Source organism: Malaclemys terrapin, chromosome 18, assembly GCF_027887155.1.
Source record: "Malaclemys terrapin pileata isolate rMalTer1 chromosome 18, rMalTer1.hap1, whole genome shotgun sequence".
NCBI lineage: Eukaryota > Metazoa > Chordata > Testudines > Emydidae > Malaclemys > Malaclemys terrapin.
Window position 1 is genome coordinate 4,006,046 of NC_071522.1, and position 20,826 is coordinate 4,026,871.

General features: G+C 49.8%; 1 protein-coding gene across 1 annotated transcript in view; it reads right to left on the reverse strand.

Annotated features, from left to right (window-relative positions):
* Positions 1-19,039, reverse strand: part of LOC128825602 (LHFPL tetraspan subfamily member 7 protein-like) — a 166,147-nt gene extending 147,108 nt beyond the window's left edge. Inside the window, exon 1 of the mRNA XM_054008242.1 lies at positions 18,185-19,039. Coding sequence (XP_053864217.1) covers positions 18,185-18,514 — 330 coding nt within the window. The 5' untranslated portion in view covers positions 18,515-19,039. The remainder of the gene's footprint in view (positions 1-18,184) is intronic.
* Positions 19,040-20,826: the final 1,787 nt, after the last annotated feature.

Here is a 20,826-nt window from a genome sequence, read left to right on the forward strand (position 1 = left end):
GACCTCGTTAAGCCAGGAGCTCGAATGCCAGAGCCCTGTGAAAGTAAGAGAAGTGGGGACAGATGTCCCACCTAGGAGACTGCACATACTCGCCAAGGGTCCTTCCTGGACTGTTTTAACCTGTTCTTCCCCACTGTTTAAAGAAAGAACTAAATGGGCTTCATTAGGAGCCTCTTTGTTATTTTAATCATAGAATATCAGGGTTGGAAGGGACCTCAGGAGGTATCTAGTCCAACCCCCTGCTCAAAGCAGGACCAATCCCCAACTAAATCATCCCAGCCAGGGCTTTGTCAAGCCGGGCCTTAAAAACCTCCAAGGAAGAAGATTAATGCTCAGTCAGAGCTAAAAATCAGTTGTGGGAGGACTATGTTTCTGCTAAGAGCTAAAAATCACTGAGAGCTGAAATCACTTGAGATGGGGCTCTGTTTCTGCCCAGTCTGCAAAGAGCTGAAAATTGCTAAGAGACTGGTGTGCAGAAGTCACAGCAGAGAGGCCAGTGGCAGCAGAAGGTGACTGACAGCTGGCGAATGAGTGGTTGGTGAGGCAAAGAGGTACAGCATTTGGCCAGGAGGGAGGCTGGTGGAGAGGTGCGGCGTGCAGCCAACAGGGCGGCTGGCAGAGAGGGAAAGAGCAGAGCCCCACAGAGAGGGGTGACAAGTGAGTGCTCGAGCAGCAAAGCGAGTAAGGTGCCTCTTTACCCCCTCTCTCCACCCAGGGTGGGAGGTGAACTCTGAAGATGCACCGCTGAACTCTGGGTCTGCCCTGACCAAGGACAGCAGCTGTGAATGGGGTGCACAGAAGGGATGGGCACGCTAAGGGGACTTTTGGGTTGCTGGACTTAAGAACCTGAGGGGGAAAGGACACTGCCCAACTTACTTGGGGGTGGGTCTTTTACTCATGGCTTATGTTTATGAGCCCGGTTTGCGGTGTTTTCCCAAATTAATGCCAAGTTGCTTCCCGCCTTTTATTAAGTTTCTTTTCTACACTCAGACTCTGTGCTTGCGAGAGGGGAAGTATTGCCTCTCAGAGGTGCCCAGGGCTGGTGTGTAATTTTCCCAGGTTACTGGGTGGGGGCTCAAGCCGGTTCTGTGTTGTACGATGGAAAGGAACCCCTAGATATTGAACCCGGCCCTGGTTGCTGCTGGCTTCGCCTGGCAGAAGGGTTACAGATACACATTTCAGAGGCTTCCCTTAACCCAGTGCAAATCTCCCCCTCCCCTCCCATCCCCCCAGTACCTTTCTTCTCTGTGCACTGGCTGAACCAGCCCCTTCACTACTGGTTTGCTGTTCTTTCTTTAGTAAAAGACATGTACTACTTCCCTAAGATGTGATCACACTTGACAGGGTACTGTTATTGATAAAGGTTGGAGTTGACACCATGTCACTGTCAGTAAACTAATCAGAATCCCAGCGAGCCAGGGGGTAATCGGAGCATGCAAAAATTAATTCATTACAAAATAAAGCCAGGGGGTAATAAAGAAAAAAAGAGTGAAGGTCACAGAGATACTAGTATTTCCAGAGCAGCTATCTTTTCTCTGCCCCTCTACTGAGCCAGAAGACATCTGCGGAGCCTTGGTCTAGTCTGAGGACAGATGGTCAGATGGACACTGCAAAGCAGAGATGGTCAAAAATATTTCACAAAAACAAAATTTTTGTGAAAAAATTTCTCACTTTTTGCAAAAATTTTCTTTTCTTCTTTTTTTTAAATCATCTTGGAAACAAATTGTCCAGGGTTGCTTCTTTCTTTCTTTCTTTCTTTCTTTTTCAGTGTCCTCCCTTTCCAGTGTCAAAATGGAAAAAGGAAAACCAGGGAAGGGAAGAACCACACACACACACACACACACACACACACAAACAAAACAATTTTAAAACTGACATTTTCCATGAAAATTGTTTCTTTTAAAAACCAGCAGAACAAAAAAAAAATTCAAAATTTGTTTAATTTCAGCAGTGGGACAGAGTTACACTTTTGCCTTTGTCAGGCACCTCCAAGTCAAACAGCTGTTACCCCCCCTTGAAAAATATGCCGACTATGACCCTTCTTTCTCCTTGAGATGCAGCTTTGAAGCGTCTCCAAAATGTGACTGATAGCTGCTTTAGGATGTAGCCCCCTAGCTGTCCCGCCCTTGCAACCATCAGGTGAGCTGACTGATTGCAGCAGATCTTTATCTCTATGCAGCTACCAAAGAAGATACAGAGATTAGGCTCATGTGCGTTAATTATAACAATTAGAGGTGTGCAGGAACCGGAATTTCCATTTTGCGGGAAATTCTGCAATTTCAAAACTTGTTTCATTCTGAATCAGAGAGAAAACAAAGAATTTCTAGGTTTCCAACAAAACAAAATTTCCAAAAAAAAAAAAAATTAATTCTGGATCAAAATGTTTCATTTCAAAAGAAATGTCTAAAACAAACTCTGAAATGTTCTGCTCTGAAAATGTCGAAACAGAATCTTTCAGCCTTAGCAAAACGCCTTTTCCATTGTTCTCCCCCCACAACAAAATGTCATTTTCTGATGGAGAAAACGTTCTGTTGGAAAATTGTCAGCCAGCTCTAAGAACAATACAGGGCAGGTGCAGCCATCTGACTCCTGGCCAAGTGGCAGCACAGATCTCGGTGACACAAAGTCTGAGCCTAATCAAAACCAGAGACACGAGCTGATGAGTCAAATTTGTCCTTAGTCAGATTCCCAGTCAAGTCGAAAGGAATTGCAGGTGCTCAGAATCGGGCCCTAAGTGCTGGAGAGTGCAGCGGAATCTCCCGCGGGAGACTGGAGATCATTCTCCAAACACAAATAAATTTGCTGCTTGGAACATTAGACATCTGAATAGATGCCAAGTAATGGGGGGGAAGGACCATATGGGGCATCTGCTTCTGAACTGTGGAGCAGCCCCACTTAGCAATTCCAGGGAGGCTTATGGGGCCCTGTGGGTAGCGCGCTACTTCTAGGCACCAGCTCACGAACATGAGAAAGGGTAGCCCAGCCCTCTGGACCAGCAATGAGCAGCCATGTGCACTGTGGCGTTATGTCTGCAGGCTGTCTAGGAGCCAGGAAGGGGCAGACACAGAGCGCTCTGACACCTGTTAACGGCTCACTAGGTGGGGTTGGAAGAGTCCTGTGGATTGGGGTTTGACACCCAAGGTCTCTGACATCAGGTTCCACAGAGGTGACAAACTTATTATGGGACCTCCCTTTCCCCAGAAATCCTCCCCAGGTTGAATCCCAAGAGTTCTCTGAGAACTTTCCCAGCCAGGAAGAGGTTTATGCTCCCAGGACTATACACCAATCTGGCTGCAATCACCGGCTCTGGGATTTATGGGTGCTTGCTGCAGCTGGCTGCGTTGTCTCATCTGCGCTGTGCTCCCCTGCAGAAAGTAGTTCATTCATTAGGATGCTTAGCAGTGAGGTGAGTTAACCTTCCCCAAGTTCTCACTGGTCAGGATGCCCTCGCTACTGGAGACAGGCCACGGGCGCCCTGTGAATTATGGCTCTGCTGCGTCATTTCCCAATTCTCTGCCTCCCAAAGCTTGGGGATAGAGCCGACATCTGTGGGGTGCACTAGAGTCTTCGTACAAAAGGTTTTATTTTCCCTGACTCAGGAGAAATGGACACAACCCAGGAGGCTTCCAGCCACGTTCCTCTAATCATCTGTCTGCCATGCCTTGGTGCCATCAATTAGAGTTGATTTTTAAATCGATGTTACTAAGGCTTTGCCTACCGCTAACCTTATTAAAAAATAAATCAGCCATAGGAGGAAGTGCTGACGGGGGACCCAAGGGTTTCGGATGAGGTCCTTGCAGCAGCGTTCTGAGCAGCCCTTGCCTGGCGAAGAGAGATTCCTGTTTGGAGCAGAGGAAACAGGCAAGGCCTCATCTCTACACGAGGAACAAGCCTGCTGGGAGTGGACAGCAGCCGAGTAAACGCTGAGCCATTGGCTCTGCAAGTTAGGGGTTGTGGCGGGAGAGGGAGGCGGCCTGAAAGCTCTGCTCTGAGACCACGTGGCTGTGGATTGATACACCTGCTTCACCAGGGGTACAACTGGCTGTCTCTTTATCCAGCCGCCATACATCCGCTGGCGAGGAACACACACTGCGGGCTCTGGGTGTGAAGATCATTCAGGACCTCGAGTCAGAAAACTGCCTACCAGAATCAGTGATGAAGGTGGGGGGGAAAGGAGGGTCTCCCAAAGGTTTTGGAGGTGCAGCACCCAAATGTTACCCAGACATTGTCCCAACTGCAGAAGTAGACTGAGGAAGCAGGACTCCCCTTTGGCATGCGCAGCAGGAAAAGTCAGGGCAGAAACTGCATGACAACGAAGAACTGTTCTGAAAACTACCCCTACACTTTGAGCCCTAAAAATGAGGATTAAGCCTTGGGAATGAAACTGAGCAAAGGAGCTTCTTGTTTAACCTCCTTCAGGTCTCCCATCACTCACCAAGACCCTGTGTTGTCAAAAATGAATGTGCAGAAAAAATGAACCCTAAGAGAAGCCTTCACCCACTGCAAACACCTAGCAGCCAAAGAGGCCAGGCCAAGAACTGATGCCAGGAAAAGAATCCAGATGTTAACATCTAGGTCCTGCTGAGGCCAATCTCGTTAGTGTGGCTTTAGATGCTGGGCTCATTGCCAGACACCTGACAGAGAGAGAATAATCATCATTCCCAGCAGCCAGGGGTGGAATGGGTGCTAACTGAATGTTGAAATTAAAGGCTTCATAGCAGGGTGGATAAAAATGGATGATTATTTTGGACCGAATCAAAATAATCGTATTTTTTTGTTTTGTTATTTAAATTATAATACGTTTTTCTTTTTGAAAAACTTTAAATAAACCTGTTTAAAATGAAATCTGAGTTTAATACAAAATATATGTTAAGGCCGAAGCTTATTATAATCTCTTAAAACATTTAAATAAAAAATAAATATGCTGAATCCATGAGCCTCTATCAAAAACTTTGAGTTATAGGCTGTTTTCCTATATAAAGAGAGAATCGGGGGAAAACATCTAACTTTTGAGGTCAAGCTTTATAAATATGGCACAATAGGTCATGTAATTTAGTAAGGGCTTGATCCTGTGAGGGACCAAGGAGCTGGGCTACCATGGGCAAGAGATTGGCTAAGTCGTCACAGGTGTTGGGACCCAGTCTCTGACTACAGGAGATACCAGCATGTGGTTCATCAAGATCATCCACTGAGCCCACCTGGGGGGTCTCCTATTTTATAATGTCTCCCTACCTGAGCTGTGATTGGCTCAATTCTCAAACTCTGAACAGTTATGACTCCGCCCACCATGGAAACAATGGTTATATCAACCAATGAGGATGCACCTTCCGTTAGAAAATACTTGAAGTACAAATGGAAAAGCTGATTAGAACTGACGGTTTACATCAAGGCTTTCGAGTTGGTGACTGAAATCGCCTTGATTAGAAATTGGTCCAGTAAAAGAGATGACCTCACCCGCCTTGTCTCTCTAATATCTCGGAACTGACATGGCTACAACACTGCTGCAGACAACAGAAGTTGGCCCAGTAAAAGATATGACCTCACCGGCCTTGCGTCTCCTGATTGAAATCTATCCTTTCTGCTGCAAAAGTATCCGCACTGTTGTAAGCAAAGAGGGCGAGAAACGATCAGCTCGGTGCATCTCAGTGGGGCGACAGAGGGATCAGAATACCAGGGCAATGTGCTATGGGCTTTCCGCTGCCCCAGCGCAGGACAGCCCCACCCGTGGGCGCATGGCTAAGCTATAAAGGCAGTGGTAACGAGAACCTGCATTCTGGCCAGGTGCAGAGAGCATCATCTCCCCACCCCCACCCCGTTCTGGGTGGAGAATCACTCCAGGTAAAGGGACATAGGTGCCAAAACGTGCAGGCTCCGCCCCCCTGGCCTCCTCCAATATGCCAGCCACAGCAACCTGCCAGAGCAGCCTCTCGTGAGTTTTTTTTTTTTTTTTGGGGGGGGGGGGTGAGGGGGGGGAAGAAATACACTGATTTCCCTGGGAAGTCAAATTAACAAGCAGCACTTTCGCAGCCTGTGACTGTCATCATGGTTTGCATAGAAGGAAAATAGTCACAGCATCAAAAAAAAGGCTTTACTTTGTTGTGGAAACAATCTCAAAAGTCGCTATCGCTTCCTGTACTCTGGTCTGGACCACGGACGTCACCCCCTGTGTATTTATTTGCGAAGGTTCTGTGGAGGTGGAATCCCCAGCCACCCTGGTAACTAGGGGCCATGATCTTGCGGCAGGATGATCTTGGGGTTAAGGCTCCAGAATAGGATTCAGGACACCTGGGTTCAATTCCAAGCTATTCAACAGACTTCCTGTGTGATGCTGAGCAAATCACTTAATCTCTCTGGGCTTCTAATCAGCTAGGAAGGAGTACTGCTGAAAACGATCTGAAGGAGGCTATCACAGACTAAATGAGAGTCAACAATATAACACTGTTGCAGAAAAAAAGCAAACATTCTGGGATTTATTAGCAGAGTGTTGTAAACAAGACACAAGAAGTCATTCTTCCACCCTACTCAGCACTGATAAGGCTTCAACTGAAATATTGTGTCCAGTTCTGGGCACCACACTTCAGGAAAGATGTGGACAAACTGGAGAAAGTCCGGAGGACAGCAACAAAAATGAGTAAGGGTCTAGAAAACATGCCCTACAAGGAAAAACAGAAAAAACTGGGTTTGTTTAATCTAGAGAAGAGAAGACTGAGGGGGGACGTGGTAACAGTCTTCAAGTACATATACAATTATTATAAAGAGGAGGGTGATAAATTGTTCTCCTTAACCATGGAGGACAGGACAAGAAGTCATGGGCTTAAATTTCAAGGGAGATTTAGGTTAGACGTTAGGAAAAGCTTCTAATTGTCAAGGCAGTTAAGCACTGGAACAAATTACTCTCGATAGCGGCACGCTGGTGTGTCAGGGATGGTCTAGATAATACTTAGCCTTGCCTTCGTGCAGGGGGCTGGACTCGAGGTCCATTCAAGGCATGGTAGGACTCATTTCCTCCCAACATCCAATTCTTGAAACAGTCACCTGATTAACCACCAACACCGTATGTTTGCAAGGCTAAGGGGCATCTCAGCTCTGCCAGCCCGGACACTGCTGCATTTCCCTATCCCAGCGGTTCTCAAACTGTGGATCGCGATGGGGTTGCCAGGGTTGGTGTTAGTCTTGCTGGGGCCCAGGGCCGAAGCCAAACCTTGAGCCCCACTGCCCGGGGCCGAAGCCCAGGGGCTTCAGCTCTGGATGGCAGGGCTCAGGTTTCGGCTTCAGCCCTGGGCGGCGGGGCTCAGGTTACAACCCCCTCTCCTCAGGGCAGAAGCCCTTGGGGTTTGGCTTTGGCCCCCTGTCCCGGGGCAGCGGAACTCAGGCTTCGGTCCCCACTCCTGTGGTCGTGTAGTAATGTTTGTTGTCAGAAGGGGGTCAGGGCACAATGAAGTTTGAGAATCGCTGCCCTATCCCCAACCTAGGCAACCTGGCTACACCTGTAGCTGCCTCCCCCAGCCAGAGTAACCCAAGTGCTGCACCCCCCTTCCACCTGGACAATTCTCATGTACCCATGTCACACCACACTCCCTCCTCCCCTAGGTAACCCCAATGCACCTGGACCCATCCTCCCACCCCTGGCCTGTCTCAGTCACACTCATTTTCCTCATGTGCTTCGTCTGAGCTGTCAATACCAAGAATTACAAACCCCTCTGGTTGCTGTCCCAGCTGCCCTAGTTAACAGGCCATGTAACATATTCCTTCTGGTAAAAAGGAAAACTCCATTTAATTATTCAACGTCAGCTCAGCTGATGGCCCCCTGGGGGATTTATCCTGGCTGAGGGTTTTGTTTGCTAATGAGGCCAGGTTGGCTTTGAAAAGCAGTGGACAACGTCCCACATTATCTCCATCTCTGCTGCAGAAACACACACCCCTGCCCGCCCCAAGCAACCTCTTTCCTCCTCAACCCCTCTTCCTGCTCCTCACATGCAGGACGGGGATACAGGCATATAATATGACTCAGGCACCTTGTAGCCATGTCAGGGGTGCACACGACTGCTTCACAGTGAAGAGGGAGGGGGGACCAGAAGTCCTTTTAAAAATCAGTCACCTGCTCCTCCTCAAATATTTGTGTGAATTACGGCCCAGAGGTAAAAGCGCAAATGACAGCACTGGATTTGGAAATCCCAGCCAATAGATGGATTCCATTGTGTGCTGAAATGCTGGTACACTGACCCACGGCACTGTACTGGGACCGGGGGGGCTCTAAGATGGGATATAGACCCCTTTACCGCTAGCCTGCTGGTTCCAAGCCATTTGAGGATCCTAAAGTCCCTGCAGTCCCCCAGCTGCTTGGTGTATCACTAAAACCAGCCCTGCAATTGGCACTAATCACCGCCACGAGTTGGCAGCTCCGGCACAGAGGCCAAGAGCAGAAAGGGCTGTGGTGACTGAGGTCCTTCTCACCCTTAGAGGCAGGTCCTTGTGGCAATCAGGCAGAGCCTCTGTCGCTTGCATGGTGTGGTCGGCCTCGCCGCACAGTTAATACTCCAGCAAATGCCGGGGAAGATTTTGGGGTGACACGTGGCATATAAAAGAAGAGCTCATGGGCAAGCGCTATCCAAGCAAACAGAACTGAATCCAGCAGAAGGCGCTCTGGAAGGGGGACATGCAGCCCACTGGAGAACAGCTCAGCTGCTTCGGCCACTGTGATGCAGTCAGAGTCAGGATCTGGGCTGGGATTACTGCAATACCAGATGCTTCCTTCTCCTGCCAGATGTTTTTTTGCAGAGGGAGAAGCTGTGTGTATGGTGGTGGGTGGATAAACCTAATAGCTTATTTATATCTCCCCCGCCCCAGCCTCAGCACCAAACATCCGCCATCTGGCCAGCATTAGCGTCACGTGGAGGAAGAGAAGCTCATACTGTCCTGTCTCTTCCTCCTTCCCTCTGGAATCCTAACACTCCTGAGGCAATCTCCTTCCCTTTGGAGTCATGTGGGAGGTTTCTTCTTCCTGTTTTACTTTTCCCCTCCCTGCCCCCCAAACAGCTGAACTGAAAAGCAACTGTCTGCTAGTCGCCTTCAATCAGTGCTCAGGAAGCGACCGATATTATCCAAACGTCATGGCAACTGGCAAGAGCTGCTCTAGACTGGTCAAACCATTCCCTTTTAATGAAGGAAAATCCTACACCTCCCCGTCAGGACGTGCTCCCCAGAGAGGGACAGGACTGGTTCATATTTACATGCTGCAACAACAGCAGTTGCGGGTGGGGAGGGGAGTTTGATAAGACCCTGGAGGGAGCCCCTGACTTGACTCTTCCCTCTGTCTTTGGCGAATAAAACCCTGGCCATGAGTTTACAGCATAAGCAAATCCATTTCTCCCCAGAAGATCAGTGCTTGGGGGGGGGAGGGGGAGGCACCATTTCATCCTGTGCCTGCTCATGCACTACGGTAGAGGATGATGCACACACTGTAACGAGCAAGGTCAGAAGGCAGAAGAATGCTCCATTCCTGATTTCTTTTATGAAGGGTTAAGGGCACAATCTAGAGATGCCAACCACCCACAGCTCTCAGTCAAGTCATTCGCTCCCTGCAGGTGTGCTCTGTGGGTGCCACATTAAAGGTGAGGTTTGCTCCAGGAGCACAAGTCACCCGTTCCTCAGTGACTGTTCCAGAGCAAGGCAATAGATACTCTCAAAGTTTTCCTAAACCCTCACTCCCCCTTAGTTCTTAGTCCAAGTTTCAATGGACATGGGCTGAGATTTTCAAAAAAGTGACTAAAGATTTTTGGATGCCCAAACTTGAGACCTCTTGAGACCAAACTTGTGCCCTGCACTGACCCTCTGAAAATCAGGCCTCTTTAAAGGGTCTCACTCTGGACATGCAAAATTGCTAGGCACTTTTGAAAGTCTTGGCTTTGAAAAATAATCCAACTCCATCTCCCTGTCGAGCCAGGAGAACCTGTTGCTCTTGGGTGAGCAGCAGCTTCAGAGTAAAGCACGTGCTATTCTTTCAGAGACGGTTCTTACAAAGCCCCCCTCACGCCCATGGGAGCGTTTCACACATTCACAATAGCACATGTATTTTCAAGTCTCCCAGCACAGTCAGCGCATCAAGAGAGGGATTCCTCTCAGAAAGCTATATTTCCCACGTAACTCCAGAGCGACGGACGGGTTTGAAGACTAGCTGCTTACGCAGTGAGTTAAACTTCTCTTTAAACAAAGTTACACCTTGTACAATCCCTGCACTGGAATAACTCCCCTGCTTTCGAGCTCATCAAGTTATTCAGCACAAATGAGAGAGAGGTTAATGCCAAAGCCAATTCAAGCAACAACAACAAAATGCATTTTTATTAGGGAATAAGTAAGAGACAGATAATACAGATGATCAGTTACGGCTGCTTTTTTTCCAGGCCCATGGTGTCTGGGGACAGAGGACAGCAGTTACTAATGGTGCTGTTTTATCTAAGAGGATGATGGATGACGGTGGAAGAGAAAGAAGGGGGAAAACGAAGACATTAGCACATCAATGGTGGGCCTGTGACCTCCCTCAAGAGACGCAAAGCGACTTAATGAAATTTTAATTAGACAGCATGCAGTGCGCTGTCATTGGGTACCAGCTCAGACCTTTTCACCAGCAGGCTGTGATTATCTTTGCTTGAGATGAGGCCTTTCCTTGTATTAGTGGCAGAGCTGGGCTAATCATTCTAGGCGCGGAGCACTCACCACAGCTTATAGAAACACTCCTGTCTTGCTCCTTAGAACAAAGACTCATCAGAGAGGGGATAGAATGGAAGGTGACTGCGGCCAACTGCCTTCTTTGCCTCCTGCAAGCATCTCAATACAGTCCGCAGGCCTAGAGGTATAGACAGTGGAATCACATGCCCCTGAAATGTCATCCAGGATGTTCAGCAAATCTCACACTGTCCTCTCCTGTGAGCTGCCACAGAATGTGTGACAACACGTAGCCAGCAAAATCTTGACCTATCTCCTCAGGATACCTGTTCCTCAAGTGTCATCTTTAACGACTCACCATTTGTTTATTTTGCCCTGATGACTTCGGTTATAAAAGTTGAACATTCTCCATTCGCTGTGGACCTTTTCCAAAGTAAAAGTATCACCCGCTGATGGATGTAGCCAGAGCTTGACCTCTCAACTTCACGTTGAAACAAAGGTTTCCATTCCACATTGAACTGAAGTTATCAAAAATAATCCTGACATGGGCCAATCTGGAGTTTCTATCCACTTCGATGTTTCTACGGCTCATCCCCCAAGCATCCAACCAGCTCACAAACAATTCATCCACCACACCCCCGGGAGGTGCTATTAGCCCCATTTTACAGACGGAGTAATGAAGCCCAGAGTTTGTGGCTTGCCCAAGGTCACATACAGAGTCTGTGGCAAAGCTGGGAATTGAAGCTGTGGTCTGGACTCCCAGTCCATTGTCTTAGGCTAAGTCTACACTACCCGCCTGAATCGGCGGGTAGAAATCGATCTCTCGGGGATCGAATTATCGCGTCTCGTCAGGACGCGACAATCGATCCCCGAATCGACGCTCTTACTCCACCAGCGGAGGTGGGAGTAAGCGCCATCGACGGGGAGCCGCGGAGGTCGATTTTGCCGCCGTCCTCACAGCGGGGTAAGTCGGCTCCAATAGGTCGAATTCAGCTACGCTATTCGCGTAGCTGAATTTGCATATCTTAAATCGACGCCCCCCTGTAGTGAAGACCTGCCCTAAGTCACAAGCCCATGCTTCCTCTCTGCAGTTAGTTTTAGCTCTGTTAAGTTTTCTATAGCATGCCACAGGGTCCAATCCAAACGCAAGGCCCACTTCTCCAGCCTTGACTTCATGGATAAAATAAAGAGCACATCGCAAAACAAAAGCAACAGCCTTATACAATTTTGCTCCTTGCTGAGAGAAATGGGGAAGGAACCGCACCTGAAGCAGGAGAGTCATATCACTTGATGCACCACTGGGAGGAGCCCCAATACCTTGGTGACGGTGGGTGTTGTCCAAGAACCTGAACAGAGTATAGTATAATTCCTGGCAGAGTTGCTCTAACTCAAACTGACTGATGAAGTAAACGGCAGATTAATGTTTCCAACTTTTCTTCACAACCTTTGACACAAATTGAACCTTAGTTATTGTCTGCTGATTAATGAAATGACTGGAAGGAGTAACCCAGATGAACACCATGCTCTTGGCCCAAACCTTCAATGTTCCTTAAGCTCTTACCGCATGGATGGACGGAAATAAGCCATCTGTGGAACTCACAGCCACAAGATATTACTGAGGCAAAGAGCTTAATACAATTAACAAAAGGTATAATGAATAATAAGAGTATAATCAGCAGTTGCATTAGGCAGGATAGAAGTTTAAACAGGACAAACCAACCACTCAGTACCTAGCTGTAGGAAAAAACATTCCCCTATAGGCCTGGTATTGCAGAATGGTCCGTGATGGTGGTTTTACACCGTCCTTTCAGTCATCCAGGACTGGCTGCTATTGGAGACAGGATACAGGACTAGGTGACCCCCTGTTGACTTCACTGGGGCTGCTCACAGGCTCCTAGCTCAACACAGGCTTATGTACTTTGCTCAGTTCGGACCTGGATCCAATACAGCAGTTCTGTGCTCCCATTATCAGGGATATCTTCCACTCAGTGAACAGAAGTCACAGAACTCTGGATGCCTAATGAAACAGCATAAAATCCATAGCTAGGTAATATGCCTAGAGAGGAAGACACTGGTTTCAGAAATGCTGACACGCCCCTCCAGTCTCCTGCCAAAGCTGTGCAAGCATAATTAGGAATCAAAGTAACTGATAGCAGCAGCCGGAAGAACCTGCTCTCTTGGGAGGGTTCTTGTATTGAGGACTAAACCTATTCGTTTGTTGATAATGCCAAACGAAGTCCCGATCCTGCAAGCTGCTCTGTGTGGGCGCCCTGTAAGTCATCGGGCCTCTGCACAAGTGCAGGGGGTCAGGTTCTTATTGTTATTTGTGTTGTGTTAACACCTTGGGGCCCCAATCATGGGCCAGGACCCTGTTGTGCCAGGCGCTGTATAAAACCCAGAACAAGAAGACAGTCCCTGTCCCTGACAATCCAAGTATGGGCACCTACTGGGATTTTCAATGGGAGTTAGGCAGTTGGGTACTTTGAAAATCCCACGGAGCACCTATCTGCAGCTTTAAGCACCTAAATACTTTTAAAACCCTGCCCCAAAGTGACCTGCTAAGATCACAAAGGGAGTCAAGTGCCAGAGGTACAACCAGGAGAAGCTACACAACTAGAGTTGATTAGCTCCAGGTCAACCCTAAAAGGGTCCAAGAAGGAATTTTGCCCCCCACCTTCCCCTCCAGTGCTGTCTGTCTGTCTAGTTTTCATACCATGCCCATCATCGTGGTGTCTGATCAACTAGCTAGGTGCATTACGAGGTTTGCTTTGACTTCCTCCGAAGCCTGAGCGCTGAATCCTGCTAGAGACAAGATCTCAGACTTGATCAGACCAGTGGTGTCACTGGGTCAGGCAAATCCTCCATTCCTAATCTGAATTCCCTATTTTGAGCTCTGTGCTAACAGAGTGTTCATCCTCTTGTAGATTCTTCAGAGGCAAATGGTCAAAGTGTTTCCAGACTGAATATCAGGGGCTGATCAACTATTATGTTGTTTTAAAGGACATGCTTTGCTAAGCCTGAAAATAATTGGAGACTACTGGGGGGGGAGATAGACGTTTGAGATCAAAGAGCATTCGCTTCCAAACTGCAACACTTGACAGAAGAGACATACCAGACTGACGTTTCCATTTAAAAAAAAATTATAAACAAACTAGCTCAAGATACAGAACTACGTTTGCCTTCCTCAGAGCCCGAAATAAGTAGCATGAACTCATAGTGAGTTCCTGTGTCCCTGAGGAGCAGGAGGAATTCTCTTTAATTCTGAGATGCTGACAGTACTGCCTAGATTTAAGGCTCCCAGTCACCAAATTACTGTACAGAATTGACTGACCAAGACCTTGACACGAGTGACCCTTATTTACAAGAATAGCTCTAATAAGGATCCCGCTCGTAAACTGGTTCATTGACTGCGGAGCCTTAAATCTGGGCAACAACGTGCTGTCATCTTTCCTTCCTTGACGAACGCCAGAATTTTGCTGAGGGGACTGGGTCCCAGTTTTTATGGAGCGTTGTTCGCACAGATGTACCAGCCTTCCGCAGCAGGTCATGCGTTCCTGACATGCCAGTGCAAGAGAACTCTGTGTCTGCAGCCTACATCATCCCGGCAACAACCGTCTGCATGTCAGGGCAGAGATGGAGAGAGAGACAACAGCCACCTTTCTGAGGAAACCATTTCGTGGGTCTGTGTGTTCTAAGGCCCGTTTTTGTAGCAAGCTTAGAACGTGTCATACCCAAGCAATTTTATCCCCCACAAGACTTTTTCCCTTCGCCCTTCTTATGTCTCTACCCTGTGCATGCCCAGGAAATCATCCTGCTCCTTCCGCTTAGGACATGTGCACCTTAGAGCTGCACGAGTGACCCCGAGCAGGGTGGGAAGGCCGTACTTCCTAAGGGGTGATAGAGTTAAACTAAAGGAACCCTAGATATTGCAAAGCTGCAAAAGTAATTATAGAGAAGGCAAAAAAAGCCAGCAATTCTAAGCAGGCAAAAAGGCCCTCTTAAGAGAAGAAAGGCATGGTAATTAACCTCTAGACATGATTCAAAGCATCATTTGTAGGATGATTAACATAATCCCCCAAGTGCAAACACACAACTCGCATTAATGAACATTTGCAGAGCTGAACGCTCCCCCCGCCCCTTCACAAAATCAGCACATTTGAACGGGGAGACATTTGAAATGCGGTAACTGCCATCTGGGCAAGGGGGAGGAACAGTTCATGTAGGCATAAGAGCAAGTGCTTCTTCCCATACAAACCACCAGGCTGACCCTACAATACTGACTCCCAATAGGGCCCTTTGCTTGCAAAACACAGTGCTTCACAGCCAACCATTACCAGACTAATAAAGCCTATTTCTTATATGATGCTTTTCATCAGTAGACCTCAAAGCAAATCACAGCCTTTAATGTATTTATCCTCACAACGCCCCTGTGAGGTAGGAAGCATTATTAGCCCCAATGTGCATATAAGGCACAGAGAGGCTAAGTGACTTGCCCATGGTCACAAAGGAAGTATGTGGCAGAGCAGGAAATGGAACACAAGTCTCTCACAGATTAAGCCAGTGCTCTAACCACTGAACTATCCTTCCCCAGTTGGCCAGGCTGCCCAATGCTCGTGATTTTATTGAGACTCTCGAGGTATTTTATGTTTTTTCTTTAACGCTCCAGTTCCTGGAATCAACTGGAAGTGAGAAGCTCAGCCTTCATTCAAAAAGAAAAGTTTCTAGCTCTCAAGATTCAGAGAAAAGCTTGAGAACGTGACCTGAGTGAACTCTGAAGGCTCAGAAAACAGAAGGCAAATAAAAACAACCCCACATTGGTTATTTAAAAAAATGAAATCTCCTGATTTCAAGCCAAACAATGAGTTTGTTAAACCCTGACTCATGTTTGGGTTTGGCAGCACTGCGCTTCTCCCAGTTCTTTGTGGGTTTATAAAGCCCAGGGCCACTCCTACGATGGATCGTACAGGAAGCCAAAGCAACGCGGCTTCTCAGTGAAGATCCCAGGGACTAACTCCCTTTTACCTGCTTGTACACCCAGTACAAAAGGCATCTGTGTCATAGCTGGAAGCAGTCAGAAGGGCATTTTCTTCCCATTCCACTGAAGCAAACTGCGTTGTTTGTAGGCTGTTCTTAATTAAATATTACAGAGGGGTTAATAAAGGAGACTGAAATGTGACCAAGACCTGGTGTACACTGTCTCCCCCTCATACCTGAATACTGTTTGTTTGGAGCCAAGATCCATTCAAGAAGCTCTGAGCCTTTGTATTCAGTTCTTTTCTGTATTTCTTAAAAGGATATTACAGCCCTGAAGCTCTGGGTAGTGGAATCTTGTTGGAATGAATTACTTATTGTGCTTCATTCTTATCTTTAAAGTTATGTTATTACCTGGAGGTGTTTATCTGAACACCATTTGTAAACATCTGTATAAAGGCCAAGTTTTAAAAACCGAATGACTCTTTTTTTTTTTTAATCCTTTACTGCACAAACAGGAAGCATTATAGTTAGCCTGCTCTCCTCTGTGCAATATACAAATTGTGTACTTGTTATTAATGACAATCTTAGAGACCACTGACAGTTTAAACACACAATAGCCTATGGAACTTGCTTCCTTAAAGTGATACAGTTCGAGTCCATGACAGCCTGAGAAATTCAACCACTAAATGCCCCATTGTGTCAGGCATAAGGCATGACCTTCCCCTGATTCATCCCTTGTGTGGGATTCCAGCGACAGAGCAATGCTGTCCAGTTCAAAGCTCATATGTTTGGAAACCTGTAGGGAAATTATAGTCAGAGCCTCCACCGTTACTAGCAGGGAATAAAAGGAAAGGAAACAAGATTAAGAATGAAGGGGAGGGGAAAAATCATCGGTTTCGTGCTGAAACGCTGCTTTATTCTGCATCTAGTGCAGAAAGCTCCTGTCACACAAAGACAGCAGAATAATCCCAGCCCCACCAGCCAGAACGCTGAGAGGCTGTCCTGAACTCTAAGTAAAACAAAGAGCCACCAGTCCAGGTAACTTTTGTCTGGCAACAGCAGGGGGTAGCACCAGCCAGGGCAGAATGAGCAAAGAGCTATTAACTTCCCAGTACGTGGATTGATTTTCAGAGGTGCTGTGCATTGACAGCTCCCACTGAAGTCGACGCATGCAAAAGACAGTTTTACACAGCCCTAGTTGGTAAGACATAAGAGGTGCTGGTACCACCTGCCGTCTCTCCTGCACAGGTACCGTGGTAAGAACAAAAGTTTCAAATATGCAAAACCTGTTCCATTTCTTTCCCCCATTTTCTCCCCCATTAGTAGGTCGACATTTGCCTGCACATTGTCTATCTCTTATACCCCTTGATACACGGGTACCAGCAGGGTTCACCCCAGTGAATGTAGGGGAGGGAGGACTCAGAAGTTTAATCCTAAAGTCCTTGCAAAGAGATGTGCACCTTCATTCGCTCCGCTCCGGGCAAGCAGCATGAACCAGATAATTGCCCACGTTTTCAGAGCAAACCAGATTAAAGCCTTCTGGAGAGCTGGCAGTAATCTGCCTCGCCCCCCCCACACACACACACACTGCTCCCAGGGGCCATGCCATCACCTTGGAGGAGGCAGCTGCCTTCAGACTGGAGGCTCACACAGGGCTCTGTATGTAGGTCCAGTGCCCCTGAGCCTGCCCCTCCCAGCTGCTCCTAAAATAGATGCTTATGGGGAAGCAGGTGCTAATACTGGAACCTCCGGCCGCCCTAATTGGATTGAGATGTTTTGTGCAGCCCAGCTAATGGGCTCCACACTCCAGTGCGCTGGATCCTGACGTTCGACTAACATTATCAGCACGTGCTAATCCTGCCCCTGGAGCGCTCCCTGGGCTGACGAGGCTTGGAGCCAATCCTGACCGCGCTTACACCTGTCCTACACCGGCCTGGCTCCCCTGGCTTCCACAGGGCCATTCCTGATTTCCACTGCGGGGATCTCAGAGCCTTTGGAGTTCGAAATCAGATTCGGATCCACAGCCCAGCCCACCATTTGCAGACTTCAGCTCCTCTGTCCCGTTTGCATCAGCAGGGCTATATCCCCAGGGTGCAATGCTGCGCCTAAACCCCCTCTGCCGCACTGCCTGGGCTATATCCCCAGGGTACAGAGCTGCACCTAAACCCCCTCTGCTGCACTGCCCAGCCAGGCTATACCCCCAGGGTACAGGGCTGCACCTAACCCCCCTCTGCCGCACTGCCTGGGCTATACCCCCAGGGTACAGGGCTGCACCTAAACCCCCTCTGCTGCACTGCCTGGGCTATACCCCCAGGGTACAGGGCTGCACCTAAACCCCCTCTGCTGCACTGCCTGCCTGGGCTATACCCCCAGGGTGCAGGGCTGCTCCTGTCAGACAACCAACGTGGGGGAGGAGGGAAGGAGCATCCCAAGCCATCAGCACAGCCACCGTTTGGAGGGAGAGAAGCCCAGGGGGCAGCCTGCCTGGGGGTCAGGCAGCCCAGCCGGTTCCCCCCAGCCCAGCCGCCGGGATCCCGCAGCCCCTCACCTGCCAGGCGCTGGAGGGGATCTCGTGGAACTTGCCCAGGCCCCCGAAGGTGTAGCAGCTGTACATCTGCTCCAGCGTCTCGGAGCAGTGCCACAGCAAGCCGAAGCTGACCCCGCCGTGGGCTTGGAGGTGATGCTCCTTCACGATCCAGGCAGGCGAGAGGAAGCTGAAGCTGCAGACGGCCACCAGGCAGGAGGATAGGAGGACCCAGAAGCAGCCCACGCAGCTGAACATCCTCTGAGGCTGGGGAAGGGAACCTGCAGCCGGCAGCTCCAGCCCAGCATCCACGCAGCCGCCTGCTTTCTTCTTGCGATCCAGCAGCGAATGCATCTGGGGGGGCTGGGGTGGGGGGGGGAGGCAGCGAGGGAGCTCAGGACACCCCCCTGGGCTGCCTCACATCAGCATCCAAGCGGCGGCGAGGGCTGGCACCCGGACAGGTCCATGGGAAGAGGCGGCGGCCGCCCCGGTGCAGTTCCTCACCCCCCTCCCCAGCCGCTGTCAGCTGGGATCCTGACTGCGACGGGGCCGCCCACGTGGAGCTGCTGCTGAGGCCGGAGCCGCTCGTGACACCCAAGGCCGCCTCCGCGCCCGGCTCCCGCGGCACATCCAGCCCCGGCGGGCGCAGCGGGGCTCCGGAGAGGTGGGGGCGGCCGGGAGGGAGCGCGGCTGCTCTGCCGGCTGCTGCCACGGGCAGGTGTCCCGGTCCCCTTCCTCCCCTCCCTCTCACCCACCCACCCACCGCGGTGGGCGTCTCCTCGGGCCCAGCCCCGTCACGTGGCGGTGGGAGAAGGGGCTGGAGCCCCCCGGCTCCCAGCGCTGCCGGGCTGCCACCCCCAGCCCTCCCGCGGGGAGATGCGCCCGTGCGCAAAGGCGCAGCGCCAGCTCTCCCCGCCGCAGGCGCGCCGCGGGGGAGGCCGGGGTGGGGCGGGCTGCAGAGGGAAGGGAGGGGGGTTAGTCATGGGGCGGCTGCCTCCCTCCCTGGCCCACCCCGCGGGGCTTTCCCTGCCGCCCGCCTGGGCGTTTTCAGGTCAGCCGCAGGGCGTGGTGCCAGGCGGGGAGGCAGGAGCGCGCCAGGACGGGGAAGCCACCCGGGGGGCCGTGCAAAACCCAGCAGCCCTGCCCGGCCTCCCTATCGGGAAGGGGTGGGGGGGGAAGCCGCATATCCAGGGAGGGGCCCCGAATTTGAACTGTGGGGTCCCCCCCACCCGACCTTTGAACTGTGGGGTCCCCTCCTACCCGAGCGCCCTGGGGAGGAGCGCAGAGCCACAGGAGGGCACGTGCCAGTCTCTTAGCAAGGGCGGGAAGTTCTGTGCCAGGGCTGCGCTTTGCCTTGTGCTGGCCCATCTGCAGCCCACACCCCCCTGGGGCCGCCACCCGCTCAGCCGGCCCCGCCGCGCCCTCTTCCCTTTCCCAGTACATCGGACTCTGCTGTGGCCCCAGACCCAGGCACACCATCTTCTGGCCATCGCCCTGTGCCCCAGGCATGCCCAGCTTTGCCTTGCTGACGAGCCCATGGCAGTGGGCATGTGCCAGTGCGTTTTCTAGTTTCCCTGCCTGCCTTTAGGCAGCACGCGCAGTCCAATCGCCTCTAGCAGGAATGGCTCTGCAGGTGCCAGCCCAAAGCACTTTGCAAGCTGGGGTACTGAGAGCCATTGAACCAGATTGTAAACCCTGTGTATAATGGAAACCACTTCAAGCCAGTTGGTGGGGCAGCCCCCCTAGTTCCAGCACCTATGAAGCAAGCCTGCTGTGTGCACCCACACTGCCTGTGTGCGGGTTTCACATATCACTTGTGGTACTGAACATAGGGCCTTGCACATCCAGTGTCTAGGTAACATTGAGGGCCCTGTCCTGCAAGCCTAACTTCAGTGGGACTACACGCATGAATCAAGGAGACAGTGCCATGCTGAGTAAGGCTTCGTTGGTCCTGACATTTGGGGCCGCGACCTTCAACCTTTAGTTGCAGAGCTTTGGCATTATAGATATAAATAGAGCATAATTATAATTGATTGTTTTATCCAAGTAGTGCCTTGTATGTGGCGGATAATAGATTTTCTAAACACTTGGGCTCTTTTAAAGTAATATTAATAGTACATTGACAGTCTGAAGCATCCGATCCTATAACCCCACATGTCATTTTACTCATGTGAGTAGTTCCATTAACTTACGTGGCACTACTCCTGTAAGTAGTGTTACACATACATGTAAAGTGCTGGCAGGATCAGGCCCCAACGACCTGTGAGGCTTTATGTACTTTGGTAGATGAAGTTCCTTGTTACTGACAGCAGGGGGAAGATTTCCCGGGAAAAAACACAAGTGAGCGAGTTTTCTAATAACTATGGAACACTGTTAATGTCACCCACTTAAAGAACTTAGGTGTAGCATTCAGGCCATGCAACGTTTTTACCACAGTCATATTAAAACTCTGTGATAACAGCAGATGCACACACATATCTGGATATCAGTTCCACACTGGGCCTGTCTTTCTCTTACCAACAAGTTTTTGGTAATGGATCTTACACTTCCTTGTTTAGCAAAAAGTTCTGTCGGTAGCTGACTCCGGATCATTATGACTTCAACATAAAGGATTGTTTACATTTCTTCACCTGCCTTCAGTTACCAGTTTTATTTTTTTAACGGCG